This window comes from Panulirus ornatus, chromosome 2 (assembly GCF_036320965.1).
Source record: "Panulirus ornatus isolate Po-2019 chromosome 2, ASM3632096v1, whole genome shotgun sequence".
Classification (NCBI taxonomy): Eukaryota; Metazoa; Arthropoda; class Malacostraca; order Decapoda; family Palinuridae; genus Panulirus; species Panulirus ornatus.
Window position 1 is genome coordinate 61,485,108 of NC_092225.1, and position 19,051 is coordinate 61,504,158.

Genomic DNA, 19,051 nt, shown 5'->3' on the forward strand with positions numbered 1-19,051 from the left:
ATATATATATATATATATATATATATATATATATATCAGAGTTAGACTTATCTGCTTTAGTAATATGTATATCCTTGTCTTTTTTTAAGGTGTTAATAGCTCTTATGAATCTTTTAGGGCAATTAGCTTCCACTAGTTTTGACAAACTGGCATACACTAAACCCTTACAGATATTAATTTCATCATTACTTAAATTAATGTTGTTGAAAGGCAACATTTCACATTTCATCTTTGTCCCTTTCATTGCCATATATGTAAGGACTTATCAAAACACAAACATAATTTTCCAGCAAGACCTATAGTGAGTTCAGTAGGTTCCATCACATATAAATTGTCAAAATGGTTAGTTTCTTTATTAAGCCCTTTAGTGGGTAAGGTATCAAATTCTAATATGATGAACAATGTAGATTTAGTCAACAAGCTAAACAATATCAATGTTGATTTTAATTCTAAACTAGTTAGCTTTGATGCTTCCTTACTTTTCACTAAAGTTCCAGTTGATGACCTTTTAGAATATTCATTTGATGTCTTGGATGATATTCATTTATCTGTTTCAAAGTCTAATTTCATTGAACTGATAAAGTTATATATATATATATATATATATATATATATATATATATATATATATATATATATATATATATATATATATATACCATCACTAATATCAAGATTATATTTCTTTGTGTATTTGATAATAGAAGATTCGATGATGTTTCTCGTGGTACTGGAGTTAGAGTTAAAAACTGAGGTGGCATTACTCCAATCAATATAGTTATCATAGTTTTAACGTGATTAAACAAAGCACTTGATTTTTCTCCCGTTCCTATACCATATTTATGTTGCTTAAATCTAACAGAAAGATTCTTACCAGTCTGCTCAACATAAAACTTATCACAATTTCTACATGGCACTTTATAGATGCACCCAGGAGAATTTTCTGGTGAGTTCCTGACTAAGATATCCTTTATAGTATTATTGTTGCTGAGAACAACATTTACATTTAAGGATTTAAGCAACATGGGAAGTAAAGTAAAATTATTATGAAAAGGGAAAACCAAAAGATTCTTAGTGTCGGTGGGAGGTTTGGGTTCAACTCTATAAAATTATTTCTTTGCTAACTTAATGAAAGATGAAGGGTACTTTAACTTAGATCCAATAGAATATATCTTCGCAAACTCATAATCAATATACTCTGGACTGCAAATACGTAATGCCCTAAGGAACATAGGTTGAAATGATGATAATTTAACTCTGTCATGTTGAGATGAGTAATAATAGATATATGAGCATACATTGGTAGGTTTTCTGCATATGCTAAACTTAAACTTGTTTCCTTGCCTATGGATCATGCATTCTAAAAATGATAACATACCATTATTTTCATTTTCTACAATGAATTTAATGGAAGGCACTAAATTTGTTAAGTAAGGGGAGAAATGCTTGTAAGTTTTCATTTGTTGGCTAAACACAAAGAACATCATCTACATACCTGAACCAGACTACATTAAAAGGTAAGATATCCTTTAGCAATTTTGTTTCAAAAAACTCCTTATAAAGATTATTCTGTACAGGTGAAAGAGGGTTACCCATTGTCATGCCAAATTTTTGAGCATAATAATCTCCAGTGAATTGAAATACACAGTATTCTATGCACAATTTTATCAGTTCAGTGAAAACAGACTTTGAAACTGGTACGTGAATATCATCCAAAACATCAAACAGATATTCAAAAAGGTCATCAACTGGAACTTTTGTGAAAAGTGAGGAAACATCAAAGCTGACTGGTAAGGATGTTTCTGTTACACTTAAGCAACATAAATATAGTATAAGAACGGGACAAGAATCAAATGGCTTGTTTAATCACGTTAAAAACTATGATCACTGTATTGACTGGAGTAATGCCACCTCAGTTATTAACTCTAACTCCATTACCACGAGAAACATCATTGAATCTTCTATTCTGAAATACACAAAGAGTTATAATCTTAATATTAGTGAAGGTCTATTTAAATTGGACAACTTTATTGTTGATGAAATTTATAAATAATTCACCTTAATGTCCACATAATAGTTTACTATACGCTAGTCGTTTTTCTTGGACAATCGTATGTTTACCAAATGGAATCTTAGCTACGTCTCTTCGTTGTTTACCAACGGACTGTTATATTGCTCTCTTGTGTCTCCCCTGATGATGTGATTATTACATGAAAGTGCACTTGGGAACCTATCGTTTCATTTTTCCCGTGGACTCATAGGAATTTACTTGATCACGAGCAAAATTGTGATCCTTTCCAATATATATATATATATATATATATATATATATATATATATATATATATATATATATATATATATATATACATATATATATATATATATATATATATATATATATATATATATATATATATATATATATATATATATATATATATGAGTGTGTGTTTGTGTGTGTGTGTAGCCTGAGTTACGTACCGATTCATCGGTCACTGCCTGTGCTGGCCAGTGCGTAAATGATGGTCAACAATGCTAAACATTACACTGCGGAAGCTCCTGTGTGTGTGTGTGTGTGTGTATGTGTGTGTGTGTGTGTGTGGACTCTGTCTTCAAGCGGTAACACTGTGAAAAGTCAAATTGGACAAATCTATACGTCATTGTCAGTGGACAGAAATGAGCACTGTCGTTGAGGACCAATTTCGCCTCAAAGGCACCTATTTTAATCTGTTCCCGCGAGGAGTGCAACTTTAAAGCTTGTAGGAACCTCATAAAGGGAATTCTGGGGATAATATATATATATATATATATATATATATATATATATATATATATATATATGTATATATATATATATATATATTTTTTTTTTTTTTTTTTTTTTTGCTTTGTCGCTGTCTCCCGCGTTTGCGAGGTAGCGCAAGGAAACAGACGAAAGAAATGGCCCAACCCACCCCCATACACATGTATATACATACGTCCACACACGCAAATATACATACCTACACAGCTTTCCATGGTTTACCCCAGACGCTTCACATGCCTTGATTCAATCCACTGACAGCACGTCAACCCCGGTATACCACATCGCTCCAATTCACTATTCCTTGCCCTCCTTTCACCCTCCTGCATGTTCAGGCCCCGATCACACAAAATCTTTTTCACTCCATCTTTCCACCTCCAATTTGGTCTCCCTCTTCTCCTCGTTCCCTCCACCTCCGACACATATATCCTCTTGGTCAATCTTTCCTTACTCATTCTCTCCATGTGCCCAAACCATTTCAAAACACCCTCTTCTGCTCTCTCAACCACGCTCTTTTTATTTCCACACATCTCTCTTGCCCTTACGTTACTTACTCGATCAAACCACCTCACACCACACATTGTCCTCAAACATCTCATTTCCAGCACATCCATCCTCCTGCGCACAACTCTATCCATAGCCCACGCCTCGCAACCATACAACATTGTTGGAACCACTATTCCTTCAAACATACCCATTTTTGCTTTCCGAGATAATGTTCTCGACTTCCACACATTCTTCAAGGCTCCCAGAATTTTCGCCCCCTCCCCCACCCTATGATCCACTTCCGCTTCCATGGTTCCATCCGCTGCCAGATCCACTCCCAGATATCTAAAACACTTCACTTCCTCCAGTTTTTCTCCATTCAAACTCACCTCCCAATTTTAACTTTCTAAAATGGGATATATATATATATATATATATATATATATATATATATATATATATATATATATATATATATATATATATATATGTATATATATATATATATATATATATATATATATATATATATATATATATTTTTTTTTTTTTTTCATACTATTCGCCATTTCCCGCCTCAGCGAGGTAGCGTTAAGAACAGAGGACTGGGCCTATGAGGAAACATCCTCACCCGGCCCCCTTCTCTGTTCCTTCCTTTGGAAAATAAAAGAAAAAAAAAATGAGAGGGGAAGATTTCCAGCCCCCCGCTCCCTTCCCTTTTAGTCGCCTTCTACGACACGCAGGGAATACGTGAGAAGTATTCTTTCTCCCCTATCCCCAATGATAATATATATATATATATATATTTATATATATATATATATGTATATATATATATATATATATATATATATATATATATATATATATATATATATATATATATATATATATATATATATATATTGCTATAAGTGATAATGGTAGAGAGAGATTCTGTTTATAGGACAAATCCAGACGAAGATGACTGTGGATAGACCTGGATATGAAAAAAAGCGAAACCTCCTGCCCTCAAACAGTGTATCATTGTGCATTAAGAAATTCGACACACCTGATGTTGAGAACACTTAACAGTTAATCCGACCAACATGCGACAGTGTTACAAGTCTACAGCCACATATTACGCCCAAATTCAGCAACAGATAAAGAAGTTACAAAAAAAAAAAGAGATAAACCAGTTTAGAGATATCTTTCCCACATATGACATCTGATTATCTGTTGGCACAGAGGCTATCATCAGATCGCGACCCGGATGCATTATAGTGGTTTGTATGTGTGTGTGTGTGTGTGTGTGTGTGTGTGTGTGTGTGTGTGTGTGTGTGTGTTGTGTGTGCATATGTGTGTGCTGTGTGTGTGTGTGTGTGTGTGTGTGTGTGTGTGTGTGTGTGTGTGGATCCTCCAGGTATAGTGCTGAGGGTAGTGTCTGGTGTGATGTCAGTGTACGTCACAACGTTAAGTTTAGTGGACGAGTCAGGGACGTCTGTTATGCTCGGCTCTCAGACAGCAACAGACCCTCTCTCCTCGCAGAGAATGTCAGGCATTTCCACATGATCATAACTGTTAGGCAGAAAGCTGTTGTGAAAGCTTCTGTGATTTTTTCCCTATCTGTATATGATGCATTGAAAACTCTAAACTCCCTACCTACATATATCTTTCAAAACATTGTAAACTATTGTACTTTGTCTAGACTGTGCTCTTACCATAGAGTACCGTAAACTGCCACGGTGTTTTTTATCACAGGTATACACCCCACACAAGCCTGGAGGTCACTAAAGGAGGCCTATCAGAGGCAGATTCCTTTAATAGCCAGTCATTCCTAGTCATGCATTTATCAATCCATACCTGAAATTCTCCAGTATGTTAGTGTCTTATACCATTCGTTGACGACCCACTCCCCACACCAGAGTTTACCGATAGCTTTCATGGTGCCTGCATTTCTGTGATTTGGTTCTATCATTCGTTATTTTCCCCTCATGGGTTTAGGGGTTAAGTTCCTCATTTACGTTCTCCCTTATCTACTCCCATCTTCCCACTTGTATACCTGCAACAAATCAGCCCTTACTTTGCGCCAGTTTAAGGAAGGTGAGTCTTGTGTTTTAAGGATTTCCTGTGGTGAGTTTCTAATGTTCCGCTGTCAACTTTACCATCACACGGTGGGCCATTACTAGGGAATGCTTAGAAACAACCTTCCGTAGGGAAATGAGGGACTATATTTCGAAAGCGGGTATGCGTGAAAGAACTCAAAGTGTCTGTCGTATGGTATCTCCAATCGAGCTTCCGGGCTGTGAACTCTGCACTCCGCTGGATTTATACCACCTCTCTCTCTCTCTCTCTCTCTCTCTCTCTCTCTCTCTCTCTCTCTCTCTCTCTCTCTCTCTCTCTCTCTCTGTAAGGCCTGTGGCTTGCGGTTGACGCTTAAGATTAAGATGGCAAGTCAGTTACCGCCGCAACGCCTGACTTTTAACACCTGAGCCTCACCGCATCGGTTACACAGCCCTCCCGTCCCTTCCCATCAGTAGAGGAAATCAATCAAACTCTATCATCAAGATGGCAAATTTCCAGAATGATAATCCACGAATAATAATGAAGTTAGATTTGTAAAATTCATATTTCAAATTTCTAAGATATTTTTTTTCCTAGTTAACGAGTGATTTACGATTCAGTCCATGTTAGTAGTAAGATTTATTCCTTGCATACCACGTCATTCAGAGGGAATTCTGTAGAGGAAATGCGTACCGTCGGATCGTGCAGGCTCAACACACACACTTCCATTTCTTTCCTCGATGTATTTTTCTTATTTTTCCATTTCCGACTCTCAGGGAAACGAAAATGTTCTGCTATGTGATGTAAGTAATTATCATACCAGTGCGGTTGTAGGATCCGTGTTATTACGTACATTATAGAAAAGCAAAAAAAAAAAGAAAAAAAAAGTTCGTCTACGTGTCCCCCTGGCGCTTTGCGTGGCGGACACCATCCACCACACACGTTTCCAGTACAGCCATGTCGGATGTATTCAACCAACCCCTCGCACTTGATGACATTGTAAGACCATACAAGTCTGCAAACCACACATTGTACAAGGTTTACCCGCAAACACATGGAGAGAAGAGTGTGCGCGCCACAGCAATGCAGCGAACACCGCATCATCACACGCCACCGACCTTCGCTATAGGCTTGCATCTACCCCTCACACAAACTCACAGGACCCCACTACCACACACACACACACTTACAGGACCCCACTACCACACACACTTACAGGATTCCACTACCAAACTCGTGACACAGACGTATGAGGGTAAATCAGATGACACCCATCAAGAATTGCAAACACAGCCACACCCCAGCTGACTGTACAGGCATGTGTCAACTTGCAGCATACTGCTGGTGCTGCCTGTACAGGCCTGTAACATGCTGCAGCAGCACTCCATGGCTGTATCATCTTGCACCATACCACTGCTGGCAGTACAGGCTTGTATGAAGCTGTAACAGCATACTACAATCGAAGGTAACAGGGCTGTAACATCCTGCAGCACGTTACAGCCGGCAGTATAGGACTGTACCATCTTGCAACACATTATATCCGGCGGCAGAATACGGTCTGCAGTTACAGGACTGAAACACCTTGCAACACATTACAATGCTGTAAAATCTTGCAGCAAACCATGGCCGGAAGCAGAGGGCCAAGCCGTAGCAAGCTGCAGAAACACACTTCAGCTATGCAACAGGTTACATCAGCATGTTACAGTCGGCAATAAAGGGGCTGTAACAAACTGCAACAACACACTATAGCCGGAAGTACAGTGCTGTATCACGCTGTAGCAGCACACTATACCCGAGGGTACAGGGCTGTAACAAGCCGTAGCAGTACACTACAGCAAGTGTCAGTAGATACAGGAGACAGGAGGACAATACTCACGTGGCTATGGAGAAGGTGTCGGCAGCGGCAAGCATAGCCGCACACAATCGCGTGCCCGAAGGACCCCGCGCGTGCTAACTACCCCAAAAACTGACCAATCACAGCATCACACCTTGGCCCTCCAAGCGGCTAATTCCTCGCTGATTGGTCAGTCAGTCCAGGCAATGGTCGTTGAGGTGAGTTTAATGGGTTCCTGGGCCCTGCTGGGTACGGGAAGGTTACAAACGTTTATTTCCACAAGAGTAAGTGTCGGGTCATTTTTTTTTTTTTAAGAAAAAGCCGCTCGCTCTGTGCACATACGTACGGATATAAGACGGAGTGGTATAGGTCAGATCATGGGTCCTTCCTTTTACAGATTGTGGACTTGTGGTGACTCTATGAATGGCGACAGATGCCTATTATCCAAGAACTGCATTTGCTGGATTTTCTTATATATATATATATTTTTTTTCCTCTCTTTCTTTTCTTTTCCACGAATGCCAGTGATATCAATTCTTTCGTCACAGCTCACGGCTCATCATGGCTTTTAGCACACACCACAAAATTCTATATCGTGACACCAGCGTGACAGCGGCGCGACACAGGGGTGACTGTCCACCCACACACACACACCACCTCCAGGTATGGAAGGAGCGCGCCGTATTGCACTCCAAGGGGCATCTCCCGAAGGCCCGCACTTCTTCGCCAGTACTGCGGGCGCGTCTGGTGCCGTCGCCTCTTCCGCAGGCCCGAGTGCCACTAGGCGAGTCCTCCGAAGTGCAGTACCGACACCACCATACGGTGGTGGGTGGGAGGGAGGGAGTGTTTGCCGCCCCCCTCCTTTACCTACCTCTACCACCTGCTCAACGCACCTCTTCCAGGCTAAGATTTTGCAGATCTGGGTATGTGAAGGGGTGCTGGGTGCCCCGGGATGATGGGGGTGGCGGTGGTGGATGTGAGGTGTGGTGGTGATGGATAAGAGATGTGGCTGTGGTGGATGAGAGGTGTGGTGGTGATGGATAAGAGATGTGGCTGTGGTGGATGAGAGGTGTGGTGGTGATGGATAAGAGATGTGGCTGTGGTGGATGAGAGGTGTGGTGGTGATGGTGGTGGATGAGAGGTGTGGTGGTGATGGTGGTGGATGAGAGGTGTGGTGGTGATGGATAAGAGATGTGGCTGTGGTGGATGAGAGGTGTGGTGGTGATGGATAAGAGATGTGGCTGTGGTGGATGAGAGGTGTGGTGGTGATGGATAAGAGATGTGGCTGTGGTGGATGAGAGGTGTGGTGGTGATGGATAAGAGATGTGGCTGTGGTGGATGAGAGGTGTGGTGGTGATGGTGGTGGATGAGAGGTGTGGTGGTGATGGTGGTGGATGAGAGGTGTGGTGGTGATGGATAAGAGATGTGGCTGTGGTGGATGAGAGGTGTGGTGGTGATGGATAAGAGATGTGGCTGTGGTGGATGAGAGGTGTGGTGGTGATGGTGGTGGATGAGAGGTGTGGTGGTGATGGATAAGAGATGTGGCTGTGGTGGATGAGAGGTGTGGTGGTGATGGATAAGAGATGTGGCTGTGGTGGATGAGAGGTGTGGTGGTGATGGTGGTGGATGAGAGGTGTGGTGGTGATGGATAAGAGATGTGGCTGTGGTGGATGAGAGGTGTGGTGGTGATGGTGGTGGATGAGAGGTGTGGTGGTGATGGTGGTGGATGAGAGGTGTGGTGGTGATGGATAAGAGATGTGGCTGTGGTGGATGAGAGGTGTGGTGGTGATGGTGGTGGATGAGAGGTGTGGTGGTGATGGTGGTGGGTGGGAGGTGTGCTGGTGGGTGGTGGGTGGGAAATGAGGTGGTGTTGCGGGGGGGGGGGGGTGATGAGAGGTGTGGTGGTGATGGTGGTGGATGAGAGGTGTGGTGGTGGTGGGTGGGAAGTATCATGGTGGTGATGGATGGGAGATGTGGTGTTGTTGATATGGAAATGAATATGGGAGATGTGGTGTTGTTGGAAGAGGCTGGGAGGTGTGGTGGTGGTGGATTTAGTGGTGGATAAGAGATGTGGCTGTGGTGGTGAGGGGGTGGAGACGTGTTGGTGGTGGATAAGAGATGTGGCTGTGGTGGTGAGGGGATGGAGACGTGTTGGTGGTGGATAAGAGATGTGGCTGTGATGGTGAGGGAGTGGTGGTGAATGAGAGGTGTGGTGGTGATGGATAAGAGATGTGGCTGTGGTGGATGAGAGGTGTGGAGGTGTTGGATATAGTGGTGGGCAAGAGATGTGTTTATGGTGATGATGGGGGTGGCGGTGGTGGATGTGAGGTGTGGTGGTGAGATGAGAGGTGTAATGGTGTTGGATACAGTGGTGGATGAGAGGTGTAGTGGTGGTGGATAAGAGACTTGGCTGTGGTAGTGAAGGGGGTGGTGGATGAGAGGTGTGGGGGTGTAGGGTGGGGTCATGTCGTTGGGTGAGAGGTGAGATAATGATGGCTGGGTGGTTTGACTGTGGTGATGGTGGATGAGATACGTTATGGTGGGTTGGTGTAATGGTGGGTAAGAGGCAAGGTGGTGGTGGTGGTGCTGGTCGGTACGTGTAGTTGTGGTTATGGGTGAGAAGTGTGGCGGTAGTGGTGGTGAGTCGGAGGCGCGGCGGTTGTGGTAGGTGGGAGGTGTGATGGTGGCTTGGAGGCGTGGCGGTGGTGCTGGGTGGAATATGTGGTGGAGGTGCAGGTGAGGGTTGTGGTGGTGGTGGTGGTGGTGGTGGGTGGTAGAATGTGTGGTGGTGGTGGTGGTGGTGAGTTGGTGAGAGGTTTGGTGTTGCTGTTGGGTGGTGAGATGAGGTGGCGGTGGCGAGTGAGACGTGTGGTGGTAGTGGCGGGTAAGACGGAGGAGAGGAGCAGGTGGAGGAGAGGGGCAGGTGGAAGACAGCAGAAGGTGGAAGGCGGTAAGTGGAGGGAGGTTGGGTGACTGGCGGTTCTAGGGGGGGGAATCAGCACGATTCACCAACATTAATGAGCTTTTAATTGTACTCATCATCAAGATGACTTACCTGGGTAAATATTGTCATGTTCTTACCTGGGTAAATATTGTCATGTTCTTACCTGGGTAAATATTGTCATGTTCTTACCTGGGTAAATATTGTCATGTTCTTACCTGGGTAAATATTGTCATGTTCTTACCTGGGTAAATATTGTCATGTTCTTACCTGGGTAAATATTGTCATGTTCTTACCTGGGTAAATATTGTCATGTTCTTACCTGGGTAAATATTGTCATGTTCTTACCTGGGTAAATATTGCCATGTTCTTACCTGGATAAATATTGCCATGTTCTTACCTGGGTAAATATTGTCATGTTTTTACCTGGGTGAATGTATCTGTTTTACACATCATTATTTACATGATTCATATCCTTATTGTTTGATTATTTTACGTATCATGATTTACCGTTATTTCTAAACGTTTTCTGAAAGACGTTGAATAGTGCATCCCATTAAAATTCAGGACATTGACCAGTACATCACATTAACATCCCAGGACGCTGAAAAGTAAAAAAAAATCACATTAACATTCCAGGACGTTGAACACTACATCACATTAACATCCCAGGGACTGTGCAACACATTAACATCTCAAGCACCGTGCAACACATTAACATTCCAGGCACTGTGCAACACATTAACATTGCAGGCACTGTGCTTCACACTGGCAGCTCACACACTTGACGCTCATTTCAGGACCTGGTTGCATCGAACTCCATGGTAGTGGCGAGGACGAAGCTTCCACGTCCATTTTTATACATATATTTCCCCCAGCATTTGCAAGCATCAGTCCACTCCCCATGTATATACAAGCATCATTGCCTTCTTCCCTTGTATGTAAACCATCATTGCCTCCTCCCATGGATCTACAGCAGTAATTCCACTCCTCCTGTATCTGTAAGGGTGAGACCACTCCCAATATATCTAAAAGCATCAGAGTCCCCTCCCCGCGTACATGACAACAACAGAACCCTCTTCCATGTACATACATATATCAAAGTCCCCTCCTCGTGTACGCGGAAACGTCAAAACCCACTCTCCATGTACGTGCATGCGTCAGATTCCCCCCTCCCCATGTAGGTAAAAGCGTCAGAACCCTCTCCTCATGTACGTACAATGATCAGAATCCCTTCCTCATGTGCGTACAAGCATCAGAACCTCCTCCTCATTTACGAACAATTGTCAGAATCCCTTCCTCATGTACATACAAGAATCAGAACCCTCTCCTCATGTACGTACAATTATCAGAATCCCTCCTCATGTATGTACAGCCAACAGAGCCTCCTTCCTCTGCACATACAACCATCAGAGCCTCCTTCCCATATACAGTGGAGTAACAGAGCCCCCTTCCAGTGCCTCCACAAGCATCAGTCATCTCCCTAATGCATCTACAAGTATATCAGAGTCGCCACCAAGCAGGAAGGTCCTGAGGAGCAGGGACGCTAAACTACAGTACACAGCTTTCACCGGCTGGACCCACTCACCCTTCCTGTCCTCCACCCCCGCAAAACCCACCCCGACTCAGCCAGGAGGCCGACCCCACCCACCCACCCTCCCCCGACAAGCCAGGAGGATGACCCCGCCCACCAGCCCCCACCAGGCCAAGGGGTCAGCCTCACCCACCAGCCCAGGCAATGGCAAGATACTTAACCCCACCAACCTACCCACTCCAGACCAGAAGAAACCTCACCCAGCCACCCCGGCAGTCAGGAAGCCACTACTTCCACCCACCCACCCACCCAACCACAACGCCTTACCAGCCACCACCTCCACCCAGACAGCAACGACTCTCACCCTCCTACTCAGCCTCCAGCCCCACCCACACTGCCACCAGCTCCACTCAGCCAGCCACCAGCCCTCCCCACCCTGCTACCAGCCGAATCCAGCCACTCGCCACATTCACCCTGCCCACCACCATCCACACCCACCCACCCAACACCTTACCCAGCCAGCAGCCAACCTCACGCAACCGTCAACCACCTCTACCCGACCCGCCGCTATCCCCACCCACTCAGCAATCCCCGACCCATCCACCAGGTCAATCATCAACCCCCTCCAGCCAAACACTACCTCCGACTGCTATTCCACCTAACCGCCCACCCACCCAGTGAGCCTCCTTCCTTAGTCAGTCAACCAGCTACCAACCAGGCACCACCACTACTCAACCATGCACCATGCGTAATCAGTCAGCAATGACCCCCCCCCCCCCTCCTCTTCCTAAAAATTCCCAGTTTCCAGTCAGCTATCCACCATTCCCACCCAGAGAAGCACCACCTCCACCCATCCAACCGCTAACCCAATCCAGTCGGCATCCACCCCTATCCACCCAGCCAGAAACTAGCTCTATTCACCCAACCAGTCCCTACCTCCGTCAAACCAGTCACCAAATCCATCTAGTCGCTACCCTCACACAACGATCCACTACGTCCACCCATAATGCCGCCACCACCACCACCTAGTCAGCCACCTTCTCCACACACCTGGCCACTCATCACCCTTACCCATCCACCAAGCAAAAACTCCCATCCGCGCAGCCACCATGTTAGCCCAACCAACCAGTAAATCACCCCACCAGCAAACTATCCACCACCCAAATCCTGCCAGCTGCTCCTCTAACAAGCCAACCACTAACCCTGGCAAACCATCTATAATCGTCATCCAGCCAATAACGACGATCTTCATCCACCTAGCCATTTAGGAACGACCCCTCTCCCCCCAGCCTGTCACCCCAGCGTGTCAGCAGCAACCCCTACCTAACCAGCCGGCCTTCCACCCCATCCCAGCCATCAACTACCCACGCCCATCCAGCCAGGCAACACTCCATACAACCTTCCAGCCACGACCTCCAGCCAGCCAGATAGTTACAGCCTCCTCAAAGCCAGTCATCACCCGCACTAAGCTAGCCACTACCCCCATTCAGCGAACCACCACTCACACCTAGCCGGCCATCACTTCCTCCCATCCTGCCACCAGTTCTCCAAACCAGTCAGCCAGTCATTATCCTGACCTGTCCACCTACCAGCTCCATCCAGTTAGCTGTCACCCTAACTCAGACAGCCACCACTCTCACTAAGCCGGTCAGTCTCATACCCAGCTAATAACTACCCCCACCGACCAAGCCAGTCACCATCCCCACCCAGTCAGCCAGTTTTCCAGCCAATCAGCCGGCCACAATGCCCACCCAATCAGCCATTACCCTTAGCCAGCCAGCCAGCTGCCACTCCCACTTAGCCATCCAGCAACTAACCTTGCCCACCTAGCCACCATCCCATCCACCCAACCGACCTCCATCCATCCAACCACTCACACCTCTAACCAGACAACCATTACCCCCATCTCAGCCAACCACAACCTTCATAGCTCCCATCTAACTGGCCAACACCCTTACCTAAGCAACCACCATCTCCACCATCACTCCCGTCCAACCAGCCGCCACCCACGCTCCGCCAGCCACTCTCTTCATCCAGCCGGCCAGTCACCATCTCCACTCAACCAACCACTAACCCCACTCGTCAGGCCACATACTCCACTTAACAAGCTTCCATTCCCATCTAGGTTGCAACTTCCCTTCAGCGAGCAGGTCATCATCCTCATTCAGCTGGCCAGACAACACAACCAGGCACCATCTCCAACCAGCCAGCCAAAACCTCAGCCAGCCATTTTCCTCAGCCAGTCATCACCTCCATCTGGTGAACTAAGACTTCTCTCAGCCAGCCACATCCCCGCCCTACCACCCACCTTCCCAGCCATCCATCAACAATCCCTATCCAGTCAGCAGTTTCCACCACTCAATCAGCCACCATCCCCACTGAGCCATCAGACACCTCCACTCAGCCATCCAAACACCACGCTCATTCAGTCAGTTACAATGTCAAACCAAAATGCCTCGTCGCCCAAACAACCAACCAATCACAGACCCACTCTACCCGCCATCGTCTCTATCTAGCTAACAGCCACCTCCACCCAGTCAGCCGGTCACCACACTCATCGAGCCACCTACCAACTCCCCCAAGCCAACCATCCTTCCTCCCAGCGAGCAAGCTACCGCTAGTACCAAGCCAGAGAGTCACAGCCCCCACCTAGCCAAATACCACCCACACCCATCCAACCAGCCAGCCACCACCTCACCCAGCCAACGGACCAGAGAGCCTTCGACTTCGAGTGAAATATTGACGTTTTTAACGCCAGTGACAGAAGAGTTGATGTGATATACGATGAACTGACATCATTTGCTCTGTCAGAAAAGCTTGATTTCACAGCAGTAGATAAATTCAGCAAAACAAAAAAACACTTACCATCAGAGTTAACAACGACGGGAAATGATACTGTCTCTCAAGCTTCACCAATCCGATTGCGGTGTTCTGTGATGCCTGCACAACGACCCACAGGCAAAGACTGTTAAGAAATTAGATTTCTACGCATACGATTCAATACAATTTGAATTAAGTGGATTAAGACGTTCAAATCTATCAAAGGGGTAGTGCGTAGATCCTCCAAACAGCGTGCAGAAAATGATAGAGTGTTTAATGATGAAAGTAAATTCTTAGAAAATAAGAGACGGCCAACCAAATGGACATCAACCCCACGCAACCAGCCAAAACCCTACCGGCCAACCATCCAGCGAACGAACACCACCCACCCAGCCAGTCAATACTCTCATTCAAATAGACACCATGTCCCAACAGAACACCGCCTCCCTCAACCAGCCGTGCACCCGTCTGCCCATGCAACCAGTCTGTCCCCAGTCAGCCAACCAGTCATCGCCCCCAGCCACCACCTCCACCCAGCCAGTCACAATCCCCAGCAATCTAAGAAGACACAAACTCCACCATGTAATTCAGCCGCCACCCTAACAATTTTGTAACAAGCCAGCCAGCAAGCCACCACCCACACTCAGCCAACAACAATCCCCACCCAGCCAGGCAGTCATTACCCTCACCCAAACAGACCCTTCCTACTCCCAGAATACCGCCTCCTCCACCCAGCCGGCCAGTCACAGCCCTTGGTTGGACAGTCATCACTTCCTCCCAACCAGCCACCAACTCCAGCAAACCATGCAGATAATTACCCCACTGTGCCAGTCAGCCACTATTCCACCCAACCAGGATCAACCCTTAGTCAGCCAGCCAGCCAACATCCCCCGCCAGCAAGCCACCATCCTCATTCCACCCAGCCGATCACTCACACCCAGTCAGCCAGCCACTACCCTCACCCAGCTAGCCAGCTACCATCCCACCAAGCCAACCATTATTCCACCCATCTGGCCACCAACCCAACCAACTAGCCACTATCTCCACCCTTCTTACGAACACCTTGCTGCTCAGCCGGCCGCCACACCTTCCCAGTCAGCCACCATCTCCACTCAGCTAACCACGACCCCATCCTGCCAGCCGCCACCCTCGCCGCCCGCTATGCAGGGAGACCGTCCGTGGGGAAGCGGTCTCCCACAAAAGAATACACAGCATGTTGTTTTGGGAGGGAGAGAACAGCTGCCTACCTCTCTCTGTTTTGCTTCCCAGGTCTTTCCCTTGATAATGAGCGTTGCTTTGGCGGGATCTTGTGGTCCTGTGTGTTTACTGAAACGCAAGTCGGGGTAATTCACTGCTGAGGCAATTAGGCAGTGTAAATTCTGAGAATATGAAGGCCAGAGTGAAAAGATCCGGAACTGATCATTGAGTCCGTTTTATTCATCTCCCGCGAGAGATCTGTCCATGTTCCTTGTCGTTATAAGTTAAAACAATTGTGTAGTTACGGGTTTAACCCCTGCCGCACAATATGGTTTTTTTCCCCCCTCTAAACCTTATTAGAACATTCCTATTTTATAGCAGGCTATATCTTCATCACGAGTTACAGCGGAGGGGAACCCACGAGCAATGGACGATGATCCCCTGCGAAGTAAGCATCGCTACCCAGGGTTTAGTGTGGTGCGAACACATTCCCAAGGATCTGATGCTCCTCTGGCGAAACAAAAGATGGGGTTGGATGCTCTACGGGACTTCCCATTAATGACAAAGCAGCATTTTGTCGAACATGTGTTTATACATTCTGTTCCGCGGTAGTTTATACGGTTCGCCATAACTGAGCCATGTTAGGACACCGCTGACGTGCGGGAAGGAAGACATTATAATGAGAGGTTTCCCCTCTCGTGTTCCTCTTCATTAACAAGATCTTTACCTCATGTATCGAGGCATGATAGCCAACCGCCCATCACCAGATGCGGTGACACTTAAATTTATGAATTTCGTCTCTTAATCGGTAATCTTATCCTCACCTTTCACCTCTTGATACTCAACATAAGGATAAGGGAGGATTGTCTCAGCATCGTCCCAGCAGAACTTCCACAACAGTTCCTTAAGTGAGGATTGTCTCAGCATCGTCCCAGCAGAACTTCCACAACAGTTCCTTAAGTGAGGATTGTCTCAGCATCGTCCCAGCAGAACTTCCACAACAGTTCCTTAAGTGAGGATTGTCTCAGCATCGTCCCAGCAGAACTTCCACAACAGTTCCTTAAGTGAGGATTGTCTCAGCATCGTCCCAGCAGAACTTCCACAACAGTTCCTTAAGTGAGGATTGTCTCAGCATCGTCCCAGCAGAACTTCCACAACAGTTCCTTAAGTGAGGATTGTCTCAGCATCGTCCCAGCAGAACTTCCACAACAGTTCCTTAAGTGAGGATTGTCTCAGCATCGTCCCAGCAGAACTTCCACAACAGTTCCTTAAGTGAGGATTGTCTCAGCATCGTCCCAGCAGAACTTCCACAACAGTTCCTTAAGTGAGGATTGTCTCAGCATCGTCCAAGCAGAACTTCTACAACAGTTCCTTAAGTGAGGATTGTCTCAGCATCGTCCCAGCAGAACTTCCACAACAGTTCCTTAAGTGAGGATTTTCTCAGCATCGTCCAAGCAGAACTTCTACAACAGTTCCTTAAGTGAGGATTGTCTCAGCATCGTCCCAGCAGAACTTCTACAACGGTTCCCCGTGCTGGGCTGCGCTACAAACCGGAGAGGCCGGCGTTGCATCGTACCTCCCAAAACCAGTTCCTTAAGGGTGGTGTAGCTGCTGGTCAGGACGGCGGCAGCGGTGGTGATGTATACCCGTGGTTCTTCATCAGTGTGTGATGGTCTTGTGTTGAGCCCAGGAAGACATGGGGATGATGATCACCAGTTGGTCACTGGGACTCTGGGTCATAATGACCTAGACACATGTTGCCTGCAGACAAACATTCCCTTTCATTGACCTGTACTTGGGTTAGATATAACCCTTTACTGTACATCTTTACGAAATCATTTGAATCGGATTTCTTGCTTTCGTTAAGATGCGGTACTGTTGTGAGACATCCATCTCCTTGTGACCTGTGGCGTGTATCAGGACCAGGTCTCCTCCAATGTGACACATTGGACCACAGATGATGAGATTCGGGGAAGGAGCTTAAATGAGATACAACCACAAAGAATAACAGTGTCTGTTACACATCATGGATCAATAGATATAAGCAACACATGGTTTGACTTACGTGTAGCATTAAGGCGTATAACACTTTTCATACGCGCGCATGCACAGACACACAGAGACACAGACACAGACACACAGACACACACACACACACACACACACACACACACACACACTCACACAGTCCTACGACCTTTTCGTGAAAAGGCTCCTGAGCTGTATAAGCTTATCAATCTATCTAATGTATATATATATATATATATATATATATATATATATATATATATATATATATATATATATATTATATATATATATATATATATATATATATATATATATATATATATATATATATATATATATATATATATATATTCTCACATGAATCAGCCACCAGCGCTGTATCATCAGCGAACAACAACTGACTCACTTCCCAAGCTCTCTCATCCCCAACAGACTTCATACTTGCCCCTCTTTCCAGGACTCTTTCATTTACCTCCCTAACAACCCCATCCATAAACAAATTAAACAACCATGGAGACATCACACACCCCTGCCGCAAACCTACATTCACTGAGAACCAATCACTTTCCTCTCTTCCTACACGTACACATGCCTTACATCCTCGATAAAAACTTTTCACTGCTTCTAACAACTTGCCTCCCACACCATATATTCTTAATACCTTCCACAGAGCATCTCTATCAACTCTATCATATGCCTTCTCCAGATCCATAAATGCTACATACAAATCCATTTGCTTTTCTAAGTATTTCTCACATACATTCTTCAAAGCAAACACCTGATCCACACATCCTCTACCACTTCTGAAACCGCACTGCTCTTCCCCAATCTGATGCTCTGTACATGCCTTCACCCTCTCAATTCAAGAAGAAAGTTAAGAGTAAATGTGAATAAGAGCAAGGTTATTAGGTACAGTAGGGTTGAGGGTCAAGTCAATTGGGAGGTGAGTTTGAATGGAGAAAAACTGGAGGAAGTGAAGTGTTTTAGATATCTGGGAGTGGATCTGTCAGCGGATGGAACCATGGAAGCGGAAGTGGATCATAGGGTGGGGGAGGGGGCGAAAATTTTGGGAGCCTTGAAAAATGTGTGGAAGTCGAGAACATTATCTCGGAAAGCAAAAATGGGTATGTTTGAAGGAATAGTGGTTCCAACAATGTTGTATGGTTGCGAGGCGTGGGCTATGGATAGAGTTGTGCGCAGGAGGATGGATGTGCTGGAAATGAGATGTTTGAGGACAATGTGTGGTGTGAGGTGGTTTGATCGAGTAAGTAACGTAAGGGTAAGAGAGATGTGTGGAAATAAAAAGAGCGTGGTTGAGAGAGCAGAAGAGGGTGTTTTGAAATGGTTTGGGCACATGGA

General features: G+C 45.7%; 1 protein-coding gene across 1 annotated transcript in view; it reads right to left on the reverse strand.

The window, feature by feature from the left end:
• LOC139756613 (uncharacterized) overlaps nucleotides 1-8,137 on the reverse strand; it is a 216,562-nt gene extending 208,425 nt beyond the window's left edge. Inside the window, exon 1 of the mRNA XM_071676267.1 lies at nucleotides 7,212-8,137. Coding sequence (XP_071532368.1) covers nucleotides 7,212-7,246 — 35 coding nt within the window. The 5' untranslated portion in view covers nucleotides 7,247-8,137. The remainder of the gene's footprint in view (nucleotides 1-7,211) is intronic.
• Between the last annotated feature and the right edge of the window lie 10,914 nt (nucleotides 8,138-19,051).